The 17,470-nt window shown below is 36.2% G+C and overlaps 1 protein-coding gene across 8 annotated transcripts in view; it reads left to right on the top strand.

Moving 5' to 3' along the window:
• LOC136035537 (moesin/ezrin/radixin homolog 1-like) overlaps nt 1-17,470 on the top strand; it is a 123,100-nt gene that overhangs the window by 54,729 nt on the left and 50,901 nt on the right. For all 8 annotated transcript variants that reach the window (XM_065717421.1, XM_065717387.1, XM_065717403.1 and 5 more), the window contains one exon: nt 3,431-3,610. In XM_065717421.1, the coding sequence (XP_065573493.1) occupies nt 3,431-3,610 (180 nt within the window). The remainder of the gene's footprint in view (nt 1-3,430; nt 3,611-17,470) is intronic.

Here is a 17,470-nt window from a genome sequence, read left to right as displayed (position 1 = left end):
TACTTTGGGGTAGCTTTCACATTTATTCACACGAATCTATCAAACAACAGCAACAAATTATAGCTGTTATTTAAACATCCATTCAAAGCTGCAACTCTATATTTTATCTAATCGTAAGCCCCCCTTCCCTATGAACGTATCGGCTAAAAAAATTCAGCACAATTCTAGTATCCCCTTTCCCAAAATCCTGGATCCTGGAAAAATCCTGGATCCGAGACTGAGAAACATTGGTCGTTGGAATCAAAAAGAGCTTAGTTTTTTTTTGTATTTTCAATCGTAGATCGATTATATAGAATATCCTTGTAAAATAATATTTCTATATAATAATTGAATATATATAATAATATAAAATAATAGCAACACCTAGTTGATGGGGCGCTTCGCACCCCCCCAAGCCCCCCCGCGCGCGTAAGTCGTTACGCGCCATATTAGTTACGCGCCATTGTAGTTGTGTCCTTGTGTCCCACCTGTGAATAGATATATATATATATATATATATATATATATATATATATATATATATATATATATATATATATATATATATATATATATATATATATATATATATATATATATATGTTTTTAACTACGTAAAACGTGCGAACATACAACATTCTTCGCTGTCCCATTGTCTGTGCATGTAAATAGATTGTCAGGTTTACTGACTCTTGAACATGCAACATATAATTGTCCATGGGAAAAACAATCCGTATTCAGATCTATACCTCATTATTCTAATGATGTGTCCCTGTGTCCCGGTCGTCATTTATATTCCCTGTATCCCGGTCGTCATTTGTGTCCCGGTGTCCCAGTTTGTAATATCTCTTTGAGTGTCCCGGTCGTCATTTATATTCCCTGTGTCCCGGTGTCCCGGTCGTCATTTGTGTCCCAGTGTCCCGGTCTGTAATTTCTATTCGAACAATCCCTGTGTCCCGGTCATCATTTATATATCCCGCCTGTGCCCCCGGCGTCCCCGTTGTAGTTGTGTCCCTATGTCCCGGTCGTCATTTATATTCCCTGTGTCCTGGTCGTTATTTGTGTCCCGGTGTCCCGGTCTGTCATTTCTCTTTGAGGTTCCCGGTCATCATTTATATTCCCTGTGTCCCGGTCGTCATTTGTGTCCCGGTGTCCCGGTCTGTAATTTCTATTCGAACAATCCCTGTGTCCCGGTCGTCATTTATATATCCCGCCTGTGCCCCCGGCGTCCCCGTTGTAGTTGTGTCCCCGTGTCCCGGTCGTCATTTGTGTCCCGGTGTCCCGGTATGTAATTTCATCAGTTGAAAAACATGACGTCAGTCGTTGTCATTTATATTCCCTGTGTCCCGGTCGTCATTTGTGTCCCGGTGCTTTGTTGATGGTGATAGCTAATCGAACATTCCTTGTGTCCCGGTCGCTTTCTCTTTGAGTGTCCCGGTTGTCATTTATATTCCCTATGTCCCGGTCGTCATTTGTGTCCCGATGTCCCGGTCTGTAATTTCGTCAGTCGAAAACATGACGTCAGTCGACACAGAAATATGACATCACCTGACAGATCCACAGACAGACAACTTATTTTTATATATATAGATAATATATAATAATAATTTTTTGTATAATAATTTACTTTACATAAATATTATAATTATTATATAATAATTGTAAAATAATATAAAATCACTTAAAGCGATGTTCCTACAGAGCTGTGAAAGCAAGAACATTCCTCTGTTAGGATTATTACTATGGACATATTCTAAAAATTAAGTCAAATCTCAGGCCACAAGGGTCCATTGTCTCCAAACTCTAAACGTATATAGCACTAATAGCCACTGGGCTATTGGTTCCCCCTTTGGGGGGAATTCGGGGGTATTATGAAAAAAGAGTTGCCTGTCTTTTTTTATCCATTCATAGAAAAGCCTTCTTAGTAGTGTTAAGGGATGTCCACTATTGTTTTAACCCACCCCAAGAGTCTCTCTAGCCAGTTTCAGACCGGCTTGTCGGGCAACTCTCACCCCCGGAAAAAGAGGAACGAGTCATTCACCAATCGTCAGTTATCAGTGACAGTGACTTGGTACCAGCTCCGGTGCTAACGAGCAACCCTCGGGTTACTCTCTGTGTTGAGTGTGCTACGTTTCGTTGTTTTCTGCTTACTCAAAACCTAAAGAAATCAAATGTAGAAGGGTTGTGCCTTGGTCAAGATAATAAGAGGTCACAGTCAGAAATATGAACAAACCATTTTTAGGAAGAATGAAGCCTGCTAATATGACGAACGTGGCATGACTAACTCTTCTCTCTAATCCATTTTCTCTTTTGTCTTTATTTTACTCCTTTTTCTTTATATTCTAGAGAATGGTTCTATAGTTCTTTAAAATTCTAGAAATACTGTAGACAGTATTTTAGAAATTAACACTGAAACAAAGTGCCATCTCTTTTGCACAAATTTATCATATCCAGACTGGCACACATGACTATTTGGCTAATGGATTGGTTATACTGCTTCATCTAGGTAATTGGATGGGTGAGTAAGGTCAAGACCTCGTTCAAGTGCTCATTTATCTTAATTACTAAATTAGGATTTTTTTTTTTACCAAATAATTACCTGTAATATGTTATATGAAAGATTACGGAGTATGTGGTAAAATATTGTGGTTTCAAATGGAGGGGAAGCTTGTGCCTGGTTGCATAGTATTGTTTCATTTAATTCTAATAGATAAATTGAATTATGACAATTTAGCGTATACCGTTCGATTGAATTTATTCCTTTTAATATGATGATTTCAATAAGTCTATAAGCGACAAAGTCTTTAAGTATAAAATCTATAAACTCAATAAGTCTACACGCGGCATATGTACCTAGCATTGTTCCAAGACGACTGTACAGCAGGTTCTTAAAGCGTAATCCTTAGCCTGCATGTTCTTCTCTGAATGTCAATTTCCGCGTTTTAATACTTTGAACTAAATATAATTTGTTTATAAGCAATTTGTTCTTCGATAGTGGTGATATCTGGCTAAGGATGTATGAAAATTAAGCTGAAGATATATTTCACTGTGTCCCATCGGAAAAATACCGAGTTCTTTATATTTTCGTTGGAAAAAAGAACAAAGAAATTGTCCCCTTTCCTAGATTTTCAAGGACAAACGTTTTATACCTTAATAGAGAAAATATGAAAAAACCTTACCCCCCCCCCCCGAGTTTCATGAGCTGTTTCAGACCCACTAGGCGTCGATAAATGTTGACTTTCCAGTTGCTGGCCAAAACTGTTACCTAGTGTTCTCTGTTTAGACTATTTTTAAAAGTTTGTTCTAAACATGCCGGAAGCAGATGTTGTTTCACACTGATGTATTCATAATAGATTAATAATAGAAGGTTTTTTATTGCTTATTTTATAGTTGGTTTAGCGAAACAAAGGCTAGTTATAAGCTTTTTAATATAACAACTCATCTGATGCAGGTAAATGTACGCGTTGTGACGATGGATGCCGAACTGGAGTTCGCCATTCAGCCGAACACCACAGGGAAGCAGCTGTTCGATCAAGTTGTCAAAACTATTGGACTTCGAGAAATATGGTTCTTTGGACTTCAGTACACTGATGATAAGTCTTATACAACCTGGCTGAAACTTAATAAAAAGGTATTTTTTTACGTGATCATGATTATGATGTCACGATTAATATACGATTCAATCAGGATTAATATAATTAGTTATTCCCTGTGAATGTCAGGAAATGAATATACATATTTTTTAAGAGCTAATGTTTGATATCAAAATTAAAAATCAAAAACAAAATTATGATATTAGTCCAAAGGGACCAATTTAAATATTTCGGCAGTACGTGAGACCATACAATCGTGAGGTCGTATTAGGGTAATTTAAAACTGGATCCTATCTAATTTGGTCTAATTTTGGGATCTAGTTTCGGAGACAGAAATTCGAGACAAATCATACAAAAAGATGGAAAATTAAAGGTAAACCAGAAATATGTCCAACAAAAGGCCATAATATTATTAAATTCTAACGGGCCGCAATTCGTTTTTAAGCCTATTTAGATTATTATTTAAATTCTAAAAAAGGCGATTGTCCAAAGCAGCTTAAAGAAATAAAAATTAATATACGATTAATATACAGTTATTCCCTGTGAATGTCAGGAAATAAATATATATATATATATATATATATATATATATATATATATATATATATATATATATATATATATACATATATATATATATATATATATATATATCTATATATATAAAAATAAGTTGTCTGTGGATCTGTGGATCAGGTGACGTCATGTTTCGGCTGACGTCATGAAATTAGTTGCCATCATTTTTGTTATGACGATGCTTAGTATATTGTAAAACACATTAATTTGGTTAATAATATACCATTTAAAACACCAAAATGAACATGCTGGAGTAGTCACTCGGTGAGAGAGGGTGTCAGAACGGAGAATGAAGGTCCCAGGTTCAAATCCTGGTTAGGCTAAAAAAGGTAAAAAACTAAAAACTAAAAAAAAAACTGAAAAAACGAAAAAAAGGCAAAAACTACAAAAAAAACTAAAAACTAATAAAAAAATAAAAAAGCCGAAAAACTAAAAAAACTAAAAAAAGGAAAAAACTTAAAAAACTAAAAACTAAAAAAAAACTAAAAAAAAAGGAAAAATGAAAAATAGAAGAGAAAAAGAATACTAATAAAATTAAAAATAAAATTAACAAAAAATAAAAAAGATAAAAAGCTAAAAAAAGGTAAAAACCAATAAAAACTAAAAAGAAAAAAAGGTAAAAAACTAAAAAAAAAAATTCATCTAAAAAACTAAAAAAAACGTAAAAACTTAAAGAACTAAAAAAGTAAAAAAAAAACTAAAAAAAAGAAAAAACTGAAAAATAAACGGGATATAAAACAGGGGGATATAAATGACGACCGGGACACCGGGACATAAGGAATATAAATGAATCAGAAAATACAACTCATGTTTCCAAATGACGTCGTTTGGAGCCCAAATTGAAAATCCAGATCAATTTATGTCTACTTTCAAAGTAAAAGGGCAAATTTATCATAGAGCAGGGTCTCTTCTACCATTCTCAGGCGAGAATCATAAATTTTTACAATTGTACTTCATCAGTGATAGAAATTCTGAATTGAATGCACGTTGCGAAATTTCTCCCAACATTGAAAGGACAATCGTTTCCCAATTACAACATCTTTTCCACGAAAATAATAATTTAGTGCGTCTGTTCAAAACAGCCATCGATTTGATGCCTACTTATACGCATAAAATTGTTATTTCCGCTGACAAAACGCCTCCTGGCCAACATGTGCGTAGATACAATGCTCCAACTATCGACGAAGTGGCCATCGTTATGGTCGGTGATCAGTTTTTACCTCGAGATATTATTCTCAGGGTTTCCACCACACGTGCTACAACTAAAAATAGGCCTACCAATAATACTTTTAAGAAATATAAACCCACCAAAGCTTTGCTATGGCACTCGACCTGCCGTAAAAAAAAAACAATGGAAAACCTAATAGAGGCCACAATCTTGACAGGGCCTTTTGAGGATGAGGCTGTTCTTATTCCTCGCATTCCCAAGATTCCAACGGATCTGCCTTTTCAATTTAAAAGATTGCAATTCCCAATTCGATTAGCATTTGCAATCACCATTAACAAAGCTCAAGGTCAATCATTAGAAAAATGTGGTATAGATCTTAATACTGATTGTTTTTACCATTGACAATTGTACGTTGCATGTTCGAGGGTCGGTAAACCTGACAATCTATTTATATGCAGCGACAATTGGACAGCGAAGAATGTTGTATATTCGCAAGTTTTACGCAGTTAATTTGTATTTTATCTATCTATCTATCTATATAAAAACGAGTTGTATGTATGCATGTTTGTTTGTTTGTAAAAAGAGCGTTTGCATATGATGTCATTATTAGTACATACGGCTTTGTATATGCAGAGACAATGGGAAAGCCAAGAATGTTGTATATTCGCAATTTTTACGTAGTTTAACTCCTGCAGACGAAATGAATGCTTGCCTAAAAAATTCTAATTTATAGGCAAACGTAAAAATATTAAAATTAACTACAAATATGCGTGTCCGATTGCAAAACGATGACTCTGGTCAAACAGTAGACTCAATTTCAGGACGTATACAACTACCTGCTGATTTCTGTAATTTAGTGACGTCTAAAAATGAATTGATTGAAAAAGTATTTCCGAATATTCTAAAAAATTATAAAAATAATAAATGGCTAAGTGAAAGAGCGATTCTCGCACCCAAAAATATAGACGTCCACGAAATCAACAATATTGTTTTGAACAAGATTCGAGACCAGGCAGTCCTTTACAAGTCAGTCGACACAGTTTTGGAACCAAATGAAGCAGTTAATTATCCATCTGAATTTTTAAATTCCATAGATCCTTCAGGGTTTCCACCACACGTGCTACAACTAAAAATAGGCGTACCAATAATACTTTTAAGAAATATCAACCCACCAAAGCTTTGCAATGGCACGCGACTTGCCGTAAAAAAAAACAATGGAAAGCCTAATAGAGGCCACAATCTTGACAGGGCCTTATGAGGGTGAGGCTGTTCTTATTCCTCGCATTCCCATGATTCCAACGGATCTGCTTTTTCAATTTAAAAGATTACAATTCCCAATTCGATTACTATTTGGAATCACCATTAACAAAGCTCAAGGTCAATCATTAGAAAAATGTGGTATAGATCTTAATCCTGATTGTTTTTCCCATGGACAATTGTACGTTGCATGTTCGAGGGTCGGTAAACCTGACAATGTATTTATATGCAGCGACAATTGGACAGCGAAGAATGTTGTTTATTCGCAAGTTTTACGCAGTTAATTTGTATTGTATCTATCTATATAAAAACGAGTTATGTGGATGCATGTTTGTTTGTTTGTAAAAAGAGCGTTTGTATATGACGTCATTATTAGTACATACGGCTTTGCATATGCACAGACAATGGGAAAGCCAAGAATGTTGTTTATTCGCAATTTTTGCGTAGTTTGAAACACATATATAAATCTATCTATATTCACAGGTGGGACACAGGGACACAACTACAATGGCGCATAACTAATATGCCGCGTAACGACTTACGCGCGCGGGGGGGCTTGGGGGAGCGCGAAGCGCCCCACCAACTAGGTGTTGGGGTGGCGCGAAGCGCCACCCCAACAGCTAGTATATATATATATATATATATATATATATATATATATATATATATATATATATATATATATATATATATATATATATATATATATATATATATATATATATATATATATATATATATATATATATATATATATATATATATATATATATATATATATACGTATATCAAACAGTTCGTGATAACGAACTGTAGTAAGGAGCGACCCGGCTCAGTAGTGTCCGAAACTCTAAAAAAACGGAAGTTTGATACCAATAGTTACATCAAAAGAATCGTATTTTAATGCTGATTTTAAATATACAAGTTTCATCAAGTTTAGTCTAACCCGTCAAAAGTTACGAGGTGCTGAGAAAGTTACTGAGAAAATGTGTCTTATTTAGAAAATAGGGGGGCACACCCCCTAAAAGTCATAGAATCTTAAAAAAAATCCCACCTTCAGATTCAGCGTATCAGATTCACTCTACTGTAGAAGTTTTAAGCTCCTATCTACAAAAAAGTGGTATTTGTCCTATCTACAAAAATGTGGAGGTTGTCCCCTCCTCAACGCCTCCCTCTTTACGCTAAAGTTTTTTATTTTTTTAAAAAGTAGAGTTGTGAGAAAGGGTCAAACCTTAGGGTAAAGAGCCAGGCGTTAAGGAGGGGACAACCTCTTTCATATACGGAATAATTTCTGTTGGTTTTAAGTTTTAATGTCGCTCCTTACTTGCAGTTAAAAGAACTTTTTTTTTTATTTAATTAATTTAAGAGTTAATGTTTGATATCAAACTTAGTTTGAGTTGATAATTTAGTTGCAATATTTAAATTTCGTATTAAAAGGAAGGAAGCCGTATTTCAACATTCTTCTAAGCGCCGCTGCGTGATACCCTGAAATAAATGAACCTCAATATCTTTTTAATATTATAATGATTGAGCTTAAACAGTTGCTCAAGAATACCTCATTTCATTGTAACTGTAAACCCAATACCCCTTACTTGTTCTTAGCTTTTATTGGGGATTTACTAGTTATCTCTGTAAAATGGGCTCAAAAGCCGTCTGAGACCAACACAGCTACGCACGCTCTTCCTCCATCCCAGTTCATTCAAAGCTTCCCTCTTTACAACCTCCCAAGAAGTTTCAATTTTCCTGAAATCTTTCCTTACAACTTCGTCCCACCCCATTTGGCGAAGGTTCAATATTAATTGACTTCAGTACCAAATATCTAAAAAAAATTTGTTCGATCCTTCCTATACTGTTTCATTCTATCTTTTTTAATATTTCACCCTTCAAATTCTGTATGCTAGTCAAATAGTTCGTGGTAACGAACTATAAGTATGGTCAGACCTGGGCTAATAGTAGCGGAAACTAAAAAAAAAAAAAAAAAAAAAAAAAAAAAAAAAAAAAAAAAAAAAAAAAAAAAAAAAAAAAAAAAAAAAAAACTAGTTTGGATAACGATTGATCATTAAAATAATTAGCTGTTAGTGGTAATTCCAAATATATAAAATTCATTGAGTTTAAAGCTACCCAACACAATCTTTAAGCCTGAAAAAAATTTCTGTGATTTTTAAAAAAAAAAGAGAAAACACCCACAAGAGGGCAAGTGATTTTGATGGAAATTACACCCTCAAATTTAACACATTCGAAAACCTCAAGCTCCTATCTACAAACATTTGATATTTCGCTCTTTGTTTGTTTGTTTATTCGTTCGTTTGTTTGATTTTTTTTTTCCAAAGGCGAAGGCGATTGTATTGAACTAAAAATCCTTTGTATTGAAAAAAAACTCGGCAGACGACTCCTTCAAACGAAAATTAAGAGTTCCAGTGTCCTTTCTAATAAACCAAAAAGATTGTGCCATAGTAAAGTGGGGTATCCTGCAATTTTGCCCCAAAGAGAGCCAAGTTGCTATAGGGGGGGGGCATTAGGAGCTATTTTCTCCGATATTCAAGTTGTGGTATACCTCATTGCTCTATTCAAGTGCAATGTTTAATGGGTTCTTGTTTCTGGGGGCATTGTCGTCCTGCTGGCTTCCATGGGAACATCCCTGTAAAAATGATTTGTTCAAAGAGTTCGTCTTGAAGTTATAATTATTTTTTTTTTAATTTTAAACCCCTCCCCCTCCTAATGAATATTTTGATATTAGACTTGCAATTTCAATATCAGCGTAATAATTTCAAGTTTAATGTTTAACTTTATTCTCTAAATTTTTCAAAAAAGGAGACATCAGCAACAAAATATATATGAAATGAAATGAATGAGATTGATTAAACCAAACTAATCAAAATTTTTATTTAAAACAAAGATTTTAGTGGACAGAGAACAGAATGTCTATATTACAATTACTTTTTTCAGCGTGAACAGAGGGTGGGGATCTTTAGAGTCTTCTAGTTCTTGGGTTCTTATTTCTGAGGATCCAAATTCGTCTTTGATATTCTGAAATAAGAATGTTTTTTAAGTTATGGTACACAGCAAACAGAATCAACAAGAAACAAAACTGTTTAAACTCTATATGAGGATGAACAAAGGAAAAGAGGGACACAAAGAAGAAAAAGAAATGTCAAACATCGGACATTTTTTTTTTACACTGCTAATTGGACATAAAAACTAAAGCTAAATCTTGAAGACACCGCATTAGGCCTTCTAAACTCATCTTCTTCTCTAGTTTCATATTGATATGGCTCTGCTATCATTGAAACTACTATCACAACACTGTGATATCACTCACTAACACTACTACTCACTTAATACTATCACACTATCACTCACTTCGCTATCACTAAAATATAATGATGTAAATAACTAATGATTAAGCACCAATAATACTACCACTAATAATAATATTTATTCTTGGCAACCTAAGGTGAAATACAAATGCTATCTACTGATAAAAATCAAGTCTCATTAATAATAAACCTGAATATTTTAATAGCTTTTTTGGCGAGATTAAACTACTAACTGCAGGTATCCTGTACGCATGAGTACTAATTAGTCAATCTGCTAAAAACAAAAGAAACATAATCTACTCTAATAAAATTTTGGTTTACTCAACCAAATCCATTCTCAAGTCGCTAGAACACTCTTTAAAGTTTCGAGGACATAAAAATAAAAATACAAATTTACCCATGGACTCTTCTTAAGGATTTTCGTATGTAAAACCCTGACTTTCTAAGATTTGTTTTCTGATCAAGCTTTAGCTAGTAAAAATGTGGTTTTACCTCAAACAAATTGCTATACTAACGATTCTTTCAGTATCAGACTAAAAATATGTGTTGATTGCAAATCCAAAAAGCTTGCCGCTCTAGCTCTTTCACAAATTTGAGTTTTTATGGCACTTGGTATTAACAAAGTGACATATAGCAGTCGCAAATTCTGTCGGTCTGTCTGTATGTCGGTCTGTCGGTCCCGGTTTTGCTACTTTAGGCACTTCCAGGTAAGCTAGGACGATGAAATTTCGCAGGCGTATCTGGGACCGGACCAGATTAAATTAGAAATAGTCTTTTTCCCGATTTGGCCATCTGGTGGGGAGAGTGGGGGGCCGGTTAATTCGGAGAAAATAGAAAAAATGAAGTATTTTTAACTTACGAATGGTTGATCAGATCTTAATGAAATTTGATGTCTGGAAGGATATCGTGTCTCAGAGCTCTATTTTAAATCCCGACTGGATCTGGTGACAGGGGGGGAGTTGGGACGGGGAAGCCTAAAATCTTGGAAAACACTTAGAGTGGAGGGATTGGGATGAAACTTGGTAGGAAAATTAAGCAGAAGTCTTAGATACGTGATTGACATAATTTATACGTAATTGACGGATCCACTCTATTGTGGGGGGGTATTAATTCTGAAAAAAATTAGAAAAAAATGACGTATTTTTAACTTACGAAGGAGTGATCGGATCTTCATGAAACTTCATGTTTAGAAGGACATCATAACTCAGATCTCTTATTTTAAATCTCAACCGGATCCAGCGTCATTGGGGGCGGGCGGAAATCTTAGAAAATACTTAAAGCGGAAAGATCAGGATGAAACTGGATGGGAAGAAGAAAAATAAGTCTAATATACTTGACTGACATAACCGGACCGGATCCGCTCTCTTCGGTGGAGTTGGGGGGGGGGTAATTCGGAAAAATGAGGTATTTGTAACTTACGAACGGGTGATCAGATTTTAATGAAATTTGATATTTAGAAGGATCTTGTGCTTTAAATTTTTTATTTTAAATTTGACCAGATCCTGTGACATTGGGGGGAGTTGGAGGGGGAAACCGGAATTCTTGGAAAACGTGAAAATTGGGGTATTTTTGTCTTACGAATAGAAGATCGGATCTTAATGAAACTTGATATATAGAAGGATCTTATGTCTCAGATGATCCATTTTCGACTCGAATTGGATCCGGGGACATAGGGGCTTGGAGGAGGGAAACAGAAATCTTGGAAAACGCTTATAGTTGAGAGATAGGGATGAAACTTGATGAGAAGAATAAGCACAAGTTCTAGATAAGTGATTGACATAATTGGAATGGATCCGTTCTCTTTGGAGGAGCTGGGGGGGGGGTGTTAATTTGAAAAAATTAGAAAAATTGAGGTATTCTTAACTTAAGAGCGGGTGACCGGATCTTAATGAAATTTGATGTTTAGAAGGAATTCATGTCTCAGAGCTCTTATTTCAAATCCCGACCAGATCTGTTGACATTGGGGGGAGTTGGAGGGGAAATAAGAAATCTTGAAAACGCTTAGAGTGGAGGAATCGGGATGAAGCTTGGTGGATAGAATAAGCAAATGTCGTAGATACGTGATTGACATAACCGTACTAGATTCGCTCTCTTTGGGGAGGGGTTCAGTGCTTTGGCGAGTTCAGTGCTTCTGGACGTGCTAGGACGATGAAAATTGGTAGGCGTGTCAGGGAGCTGCACAAATTGACTTGATAATGTCGGTTTCCCAGATTCGACCACCTTGGGGGCTAAAGGGAGGGGGAAAAATAGAAAAAATGAGGTATTTATAACTTACGAGTGGGTGATCAGATCTCAATGAATTTTGATATTTAGAAGGAAATCGTGACTCGGAGCTCTTATTTTAAATCCCGATCGGCATTAAGCCTCTGATTTTCCTTTTAAATCAATCTATTGGTTCTGATAATTTTTTAGAGCTCATACCATATGAGCTTTTGGCTCTTAGCTCTTCTTGCCTCGTCACAAGTGCTATATAAGCTCTTTGCTCTTGTTTAATGTAAAGAATGCTTTCCTGAAAAGACGATTCCGAATTTAGGAAGTGGTTTAGGGTCAATTGCTTTCCATAGAAATTCAAACATTAAAAATATGTTTATTCCTAAAGACAATTAAACAAAAAAAAAACAGTTTTTTTTAAACTGAAAGTAAGGAGCGACATTAAAACTTAAAACGAAGAAATTATTTCGTACATGAAAGTGCCTGTCCCCTCCCCAACACCCCACTCTTTACGCTAAAATTTTGTGTTGTTTTAAAAAGTAGAGTTTAAGAAAGGGTATATCCTAACGCCAATGGCAAGAATATTTACGACGAATCACAGTGCCTCCGTAAGTAGGAACACCACTTTGAGAAGCTACTAAACGCAGACCGACCCAACCAGATTACTGCAGCTACTAACAATGCTACACCTGCCCCCGATGGCACTAAATTTGGAGCAGAAAAATTAAAGCTGCAGTGCGAAAACTGAAGAACAACAAAACGCCGGGAACATGTGGCCTGACACCAGAACTCCTTAAAAATGGAGATCCATGCATGACCCTCTGGCTACAAGTGCTGTTTAATACTGTTTGGCGCTCTGAAATGATACCATCAGACTGGAGGATAGGCTTACTTGTACCAGTCTACAAGAGGAAAGGAAGTAAAGCAGAATGTTTTAACTATCGTGGAATAATTCTGCTCTTGGTGCCGGGCAAACCCTTTGCCATGCTGCTCCCCAAGCGGGCAACAAAGTACCTCCATCCTCTTTGTCGCCATCAGCAAGCTGGGTTCATGCCTGGTTGGCCCACTGCTGAGCAAATCCACACAATTAGACAGCTGATAGAGAAAACTCTAGAATATAAAAGGAAGGCATACGTTACCTTTATTGATTTTTTATCTAATTTCGACACTGTCGACAGACAGTCACTGTTGCTGATCCTTCAATCTGCTGGTGTACCTAAGAAAATTGCCAATCTGTTGAAAGAACTATACAATAAGACCGAAAGTGCTGTCTTTGTAAATGGCCAGCTCTCATCACACTTTCAAATTAGAAATGGTGTTCGGCAAGGCAACGCTGTTGCTCCCGAACTCTTCAACTGGGTCATGGACCATGTTCTCAACAGAACACTGCTGGCGCATCTATTTGGCATCGATTTTGCTGGAAGAGTTCTGCCAGATGTTGATTTCGCTGACGATGTTGCATTGGTATGTGTAAATTTCACTGACATTAAAACTTTCCTGGAGACGCTAGCATCTGTTGTAGAAAAACTTGGTGTAAATGTAAACTGGACCAAAACCAAAATATTGCCTGTGGACAAGACAACATGCAGCCCCCTCGACAGCTATAGAAGTATGTGACCAAGATGCTGAGATGGTCAAGCAGTTCACCTACCTTTGTTTAATTGTCTGCTCAAACGGAAACCTAGATGTAGAGATATCAGCAAGGGTGGCAAAGGCGAACGCCGTTTTAGGCCGCTTGCTGATACCTCGCAGATCAGTGCAAGAAATGAGTCCATGATCTGTTGCAGACCAGCCGTCTCACGAAAGCTCGTATCTACTCTGCTTCGGTAGCAAGTGTTGTGTTGTACTCGTCAAATATTTGGCCTTTGACTCAATTGCAGATGATAAAGATTGATGCTGTCCAGACAAAACACCTCCGAAAAATCGAGCACGTTAAATGGCTTGATAGGGTACGGAACACCAATATCCTCCGTTCCTTTAAATCACCGCCCCTCTCCAAACAGCTTGAGTCCTACTGGCTGCGTTGATACGGTCATCTACTTCGACTACCCACTGAAACACCTGCCCGACTTATATTCGACTTCGATCCAACTGCAAACGGCTCGAAACGCCCCAGAGGTAGACCACGTACAAGATGGGCAGATATTATCTTAGATCGACTCACAGCGTGGGGCATTGACAGCAAAGCTCCTACCCTTGCCCAAAAGAGGCCATTCTGGAGACGACTAATAGCGCTGACGTCTAGTTCTCTCTACGCTGGCGTCGCTGCCGAGCAAGAGCTTTAAGTAAGTAAGTAATACTATATGTAAAAGTTTGGCAAAGTTTATAACTTGCAGCCCTTCCCACGGGGACTGTGGGGGATTAAGTCTTCGTCAAAGACAAAGTTATTAGATCTTTTGACTATACTGAATAAAAGGTTATCTCAAAATTTTGGTCCGGTAACTGGTAAGAAATGAGCGTGGGAGGGGGCCTAGTTGCCATCTAATTTTTTTGGTCACTTAAAATGGGCACTAAAACTTTTAACTCCCGTTAAAATGAGCCCTCTCGCGACATTATAGAACCCCTGGATTGATACGATCACCCCTGGAAAAAAAAACAACAAAAAATAAACACGGATTCGTGATCTTTCTTCTTGCAAAAAATACAAAATTCAACATTTTTGCAGATAGGAGCTTGAAACCTCTACAGTAGGGTTTTTCTGATAAGTTGAATCTGATGGTGTGATTTTTATTTAGATTATATGACTTTTAAGGGGTGTTTTCCCCTTTTTTTCAAAAATAAGGCAAATTTTCTCAGCCTCGTAACTTTTGATGGGTAGCAGCATAAAAATCTGATTCTTTTGATGTGTATATTGGTATCAAAATTTCGTTTTTTGGTGTTTCGGTTACTATTGAGCCTGGTTATTTCGAAGCGTTAGGAAACATTTTCTGATGGTACGGAAGCAGAAATAGAAGGAGAAGAGCCAACATGTTTTGCTAAAACACTTGTCAGTCCCAATCTAATGTCGATTAACTCCAACAAGAGACATAAAAAAAAATAAGGCGCAATGCCTACTCGTTTGTGAGGGCCGGTGAATTCTTTTTTGACCCCTTTCGTCACCCTATTTCACTTCAACAGCAACAAAAAGTGCCACCACCATGCAAACTTGAATTCCCAGCAGCGCATACCTTCTTTGTGGAGCGGAAAAAAGTTTTTTCCCTCCCCTTCCATCATCAAACAAAATCTTCCTGAAAGTTTCAGCTCGTTACCCAGCCGTGGGAAGAAGCAGAATATACGTCTACTCACTAAACTATGTATAAATTAATGGTAACCCCGTATGCTCTTTGAACTTATTGATCTCTTTAAACTATGCAGTACTCGCTTTGCTTATGGTATAACTAAAAATATGTGCTTTCTTGGGTTTTCATATACCACAATATAAATATGCATAAACAATAGCGAAAAGTCCCAATTTCTCAATAAAAGATTTTGGGACACATTAACGGCACACCTTTCTTCATAACTCCACCTTTCGCGCACGCGCAATGACAGATTTTTAGCGCATTACGATGGGATTACGGGAGATTCCCAGTCAGGAACTTCCCAGTTCCCGGGAGGAACTTCCTAGTCAGCGCGCTTTGATGTGTCCTATTCTTGAACAAACTTTTCGTTACTGTTTAAAAATATTTATACTGTGGTCAAAACTGAATGACTGTAAAAGTTCTTGGGAGAAATGAACAGCCTCGGGTAATAATCACATGGTATTGTTTTTAGACTAGGGATTGGTTTGGTGTTGCGAACACTTATCAATTATATAAAATAAGATGCGTCTATGCCGTTTTGGCTGCAAATGAAAGGCTAATGTCATTTGTAAATATAACCTGTGATTTGTTCGATCCCGTTTCCGCTCTTTAGTTCCATCGCTACGTAAGGAGTGACAAAACTTCTTTAATATAAATACTGAAAAAAGAAGACTGAGAGAAGAGCCGTGATGCATTCCACAGGTGGTTTCATATTGGGTAATCTCATACAGCTGTACATGATCATGGGCCTATAAATCCCTTGAAATCACCTCCCCCTATCCCCTGTTGGTAAATGTCCGTCAAGTCTCAGATTTACTTAGCGATACACGTTTAAAAATGTTGTACTTATTCATATTAATTCAATAAGTATTAGCTATATATGTCAATCAATGTGTTTTTGGTCTTACAGTTCATAGTCTTGAAAAACTGGTAAATAGTTTCAAAACATGTATAAAAAAGTATGTGAGTATGAATGGCAAAACTCATAACAAGATTTACCAAAGACTAATATGATTAAAATGAAAAATCGTAAAAAATGCTCTTTGAAATTCTAATACACGTACAGAAGAAATGTTTTTGCTACCACAGTAAAAATAAAAATTTTTAAGATTAATATAAAAGATTACTTTATATCGTGACTGCCATGTGCTATACTTTTTAATCTTAAAAAAATATCCTGGTACAGTAGAAATTTTTATTTGCTTTTTGTGTATTTACAGAAAAAATAATTAATTTATTATTATTTTTATTTTGTTTGAAGAAAAAAAAACTTAGCTGATCATTAGTAAGACGCTATATGAAATATTTATTTTCCACATTGATTACGTTTCCTATTAATGAGCTTATTAATATTTTGTTCGTATTGTGCAATCAGGAGGAAAATGTCTACCATATTATAAAAAGAATCTACCAAGGCAAAATGAAACCTGATCTGGTAAGAGAATTAAGGAACTCGTTTTTAAAATCCTTTTTATGTTGTGTTTTTTCCAATTGCTTGCTTGGTAATGTTGATAATAGATATGACGATGTTCCTTTAGAGATACCTATTCCCTTTTGTTTTATGTATAAGGTACATAGCTGCACGCGTATCAGATCTTTGGGGCAGCGGGTGAATTGGGATTAGTACTGTTGAAGAAAGGGAAATTTGGTACCCCAGTTGTGTTTTCGTGCCCATATTCTCGGGCTATCCTGTGAGGTCTTTCTGGTCAATCTGGGAGGAATATATACGTATACTGAAGGGGCTTTGGCGCCTTCCCAAAAATTTTAGGATCTTATTCATATATTTTGTATATTTCCTTGTTTTGCGGGTTTAAAGGAATACCCCACCGCCCATGTAGTCTTTGTGAATCTAGGAATCATACCCTTAAGCTTTTTGGTGGAGGATAGTTACTGACCCATAGATGAAAGTGTGTTATTGGGGGCTTTCTAATTTCAGAATGCCGTGATAAACATAAGTGTCGTGTACTTTGATGTAGACATCCAAAGCTTTAGGGAAGACATGAATATTTTGAAAAGGACGTCTGGTGGTAAAAGCAACTATGTTTTTAGCCTGGATATCTTGAATATTCAGTCATTAAAAGTTTGTTT

This window comes from Artemia franciscana, chromosome 2 (assembly GCF_032884065.1).
Source record: "Artemia franciscana chromosome 2, ASM3288406v1, whole genome shotgun sequence".
In the NCBI taxonomy this organism is placed as follows: Eukaryota; Metazoa; Arthropoda; class Branchiopoda; order Anostraca; family Artemiidae; genus Artemia; species Artemia franciscana.
This window is presented reverse-complemented; position numbering and strand designations above follow the sequence as displayed.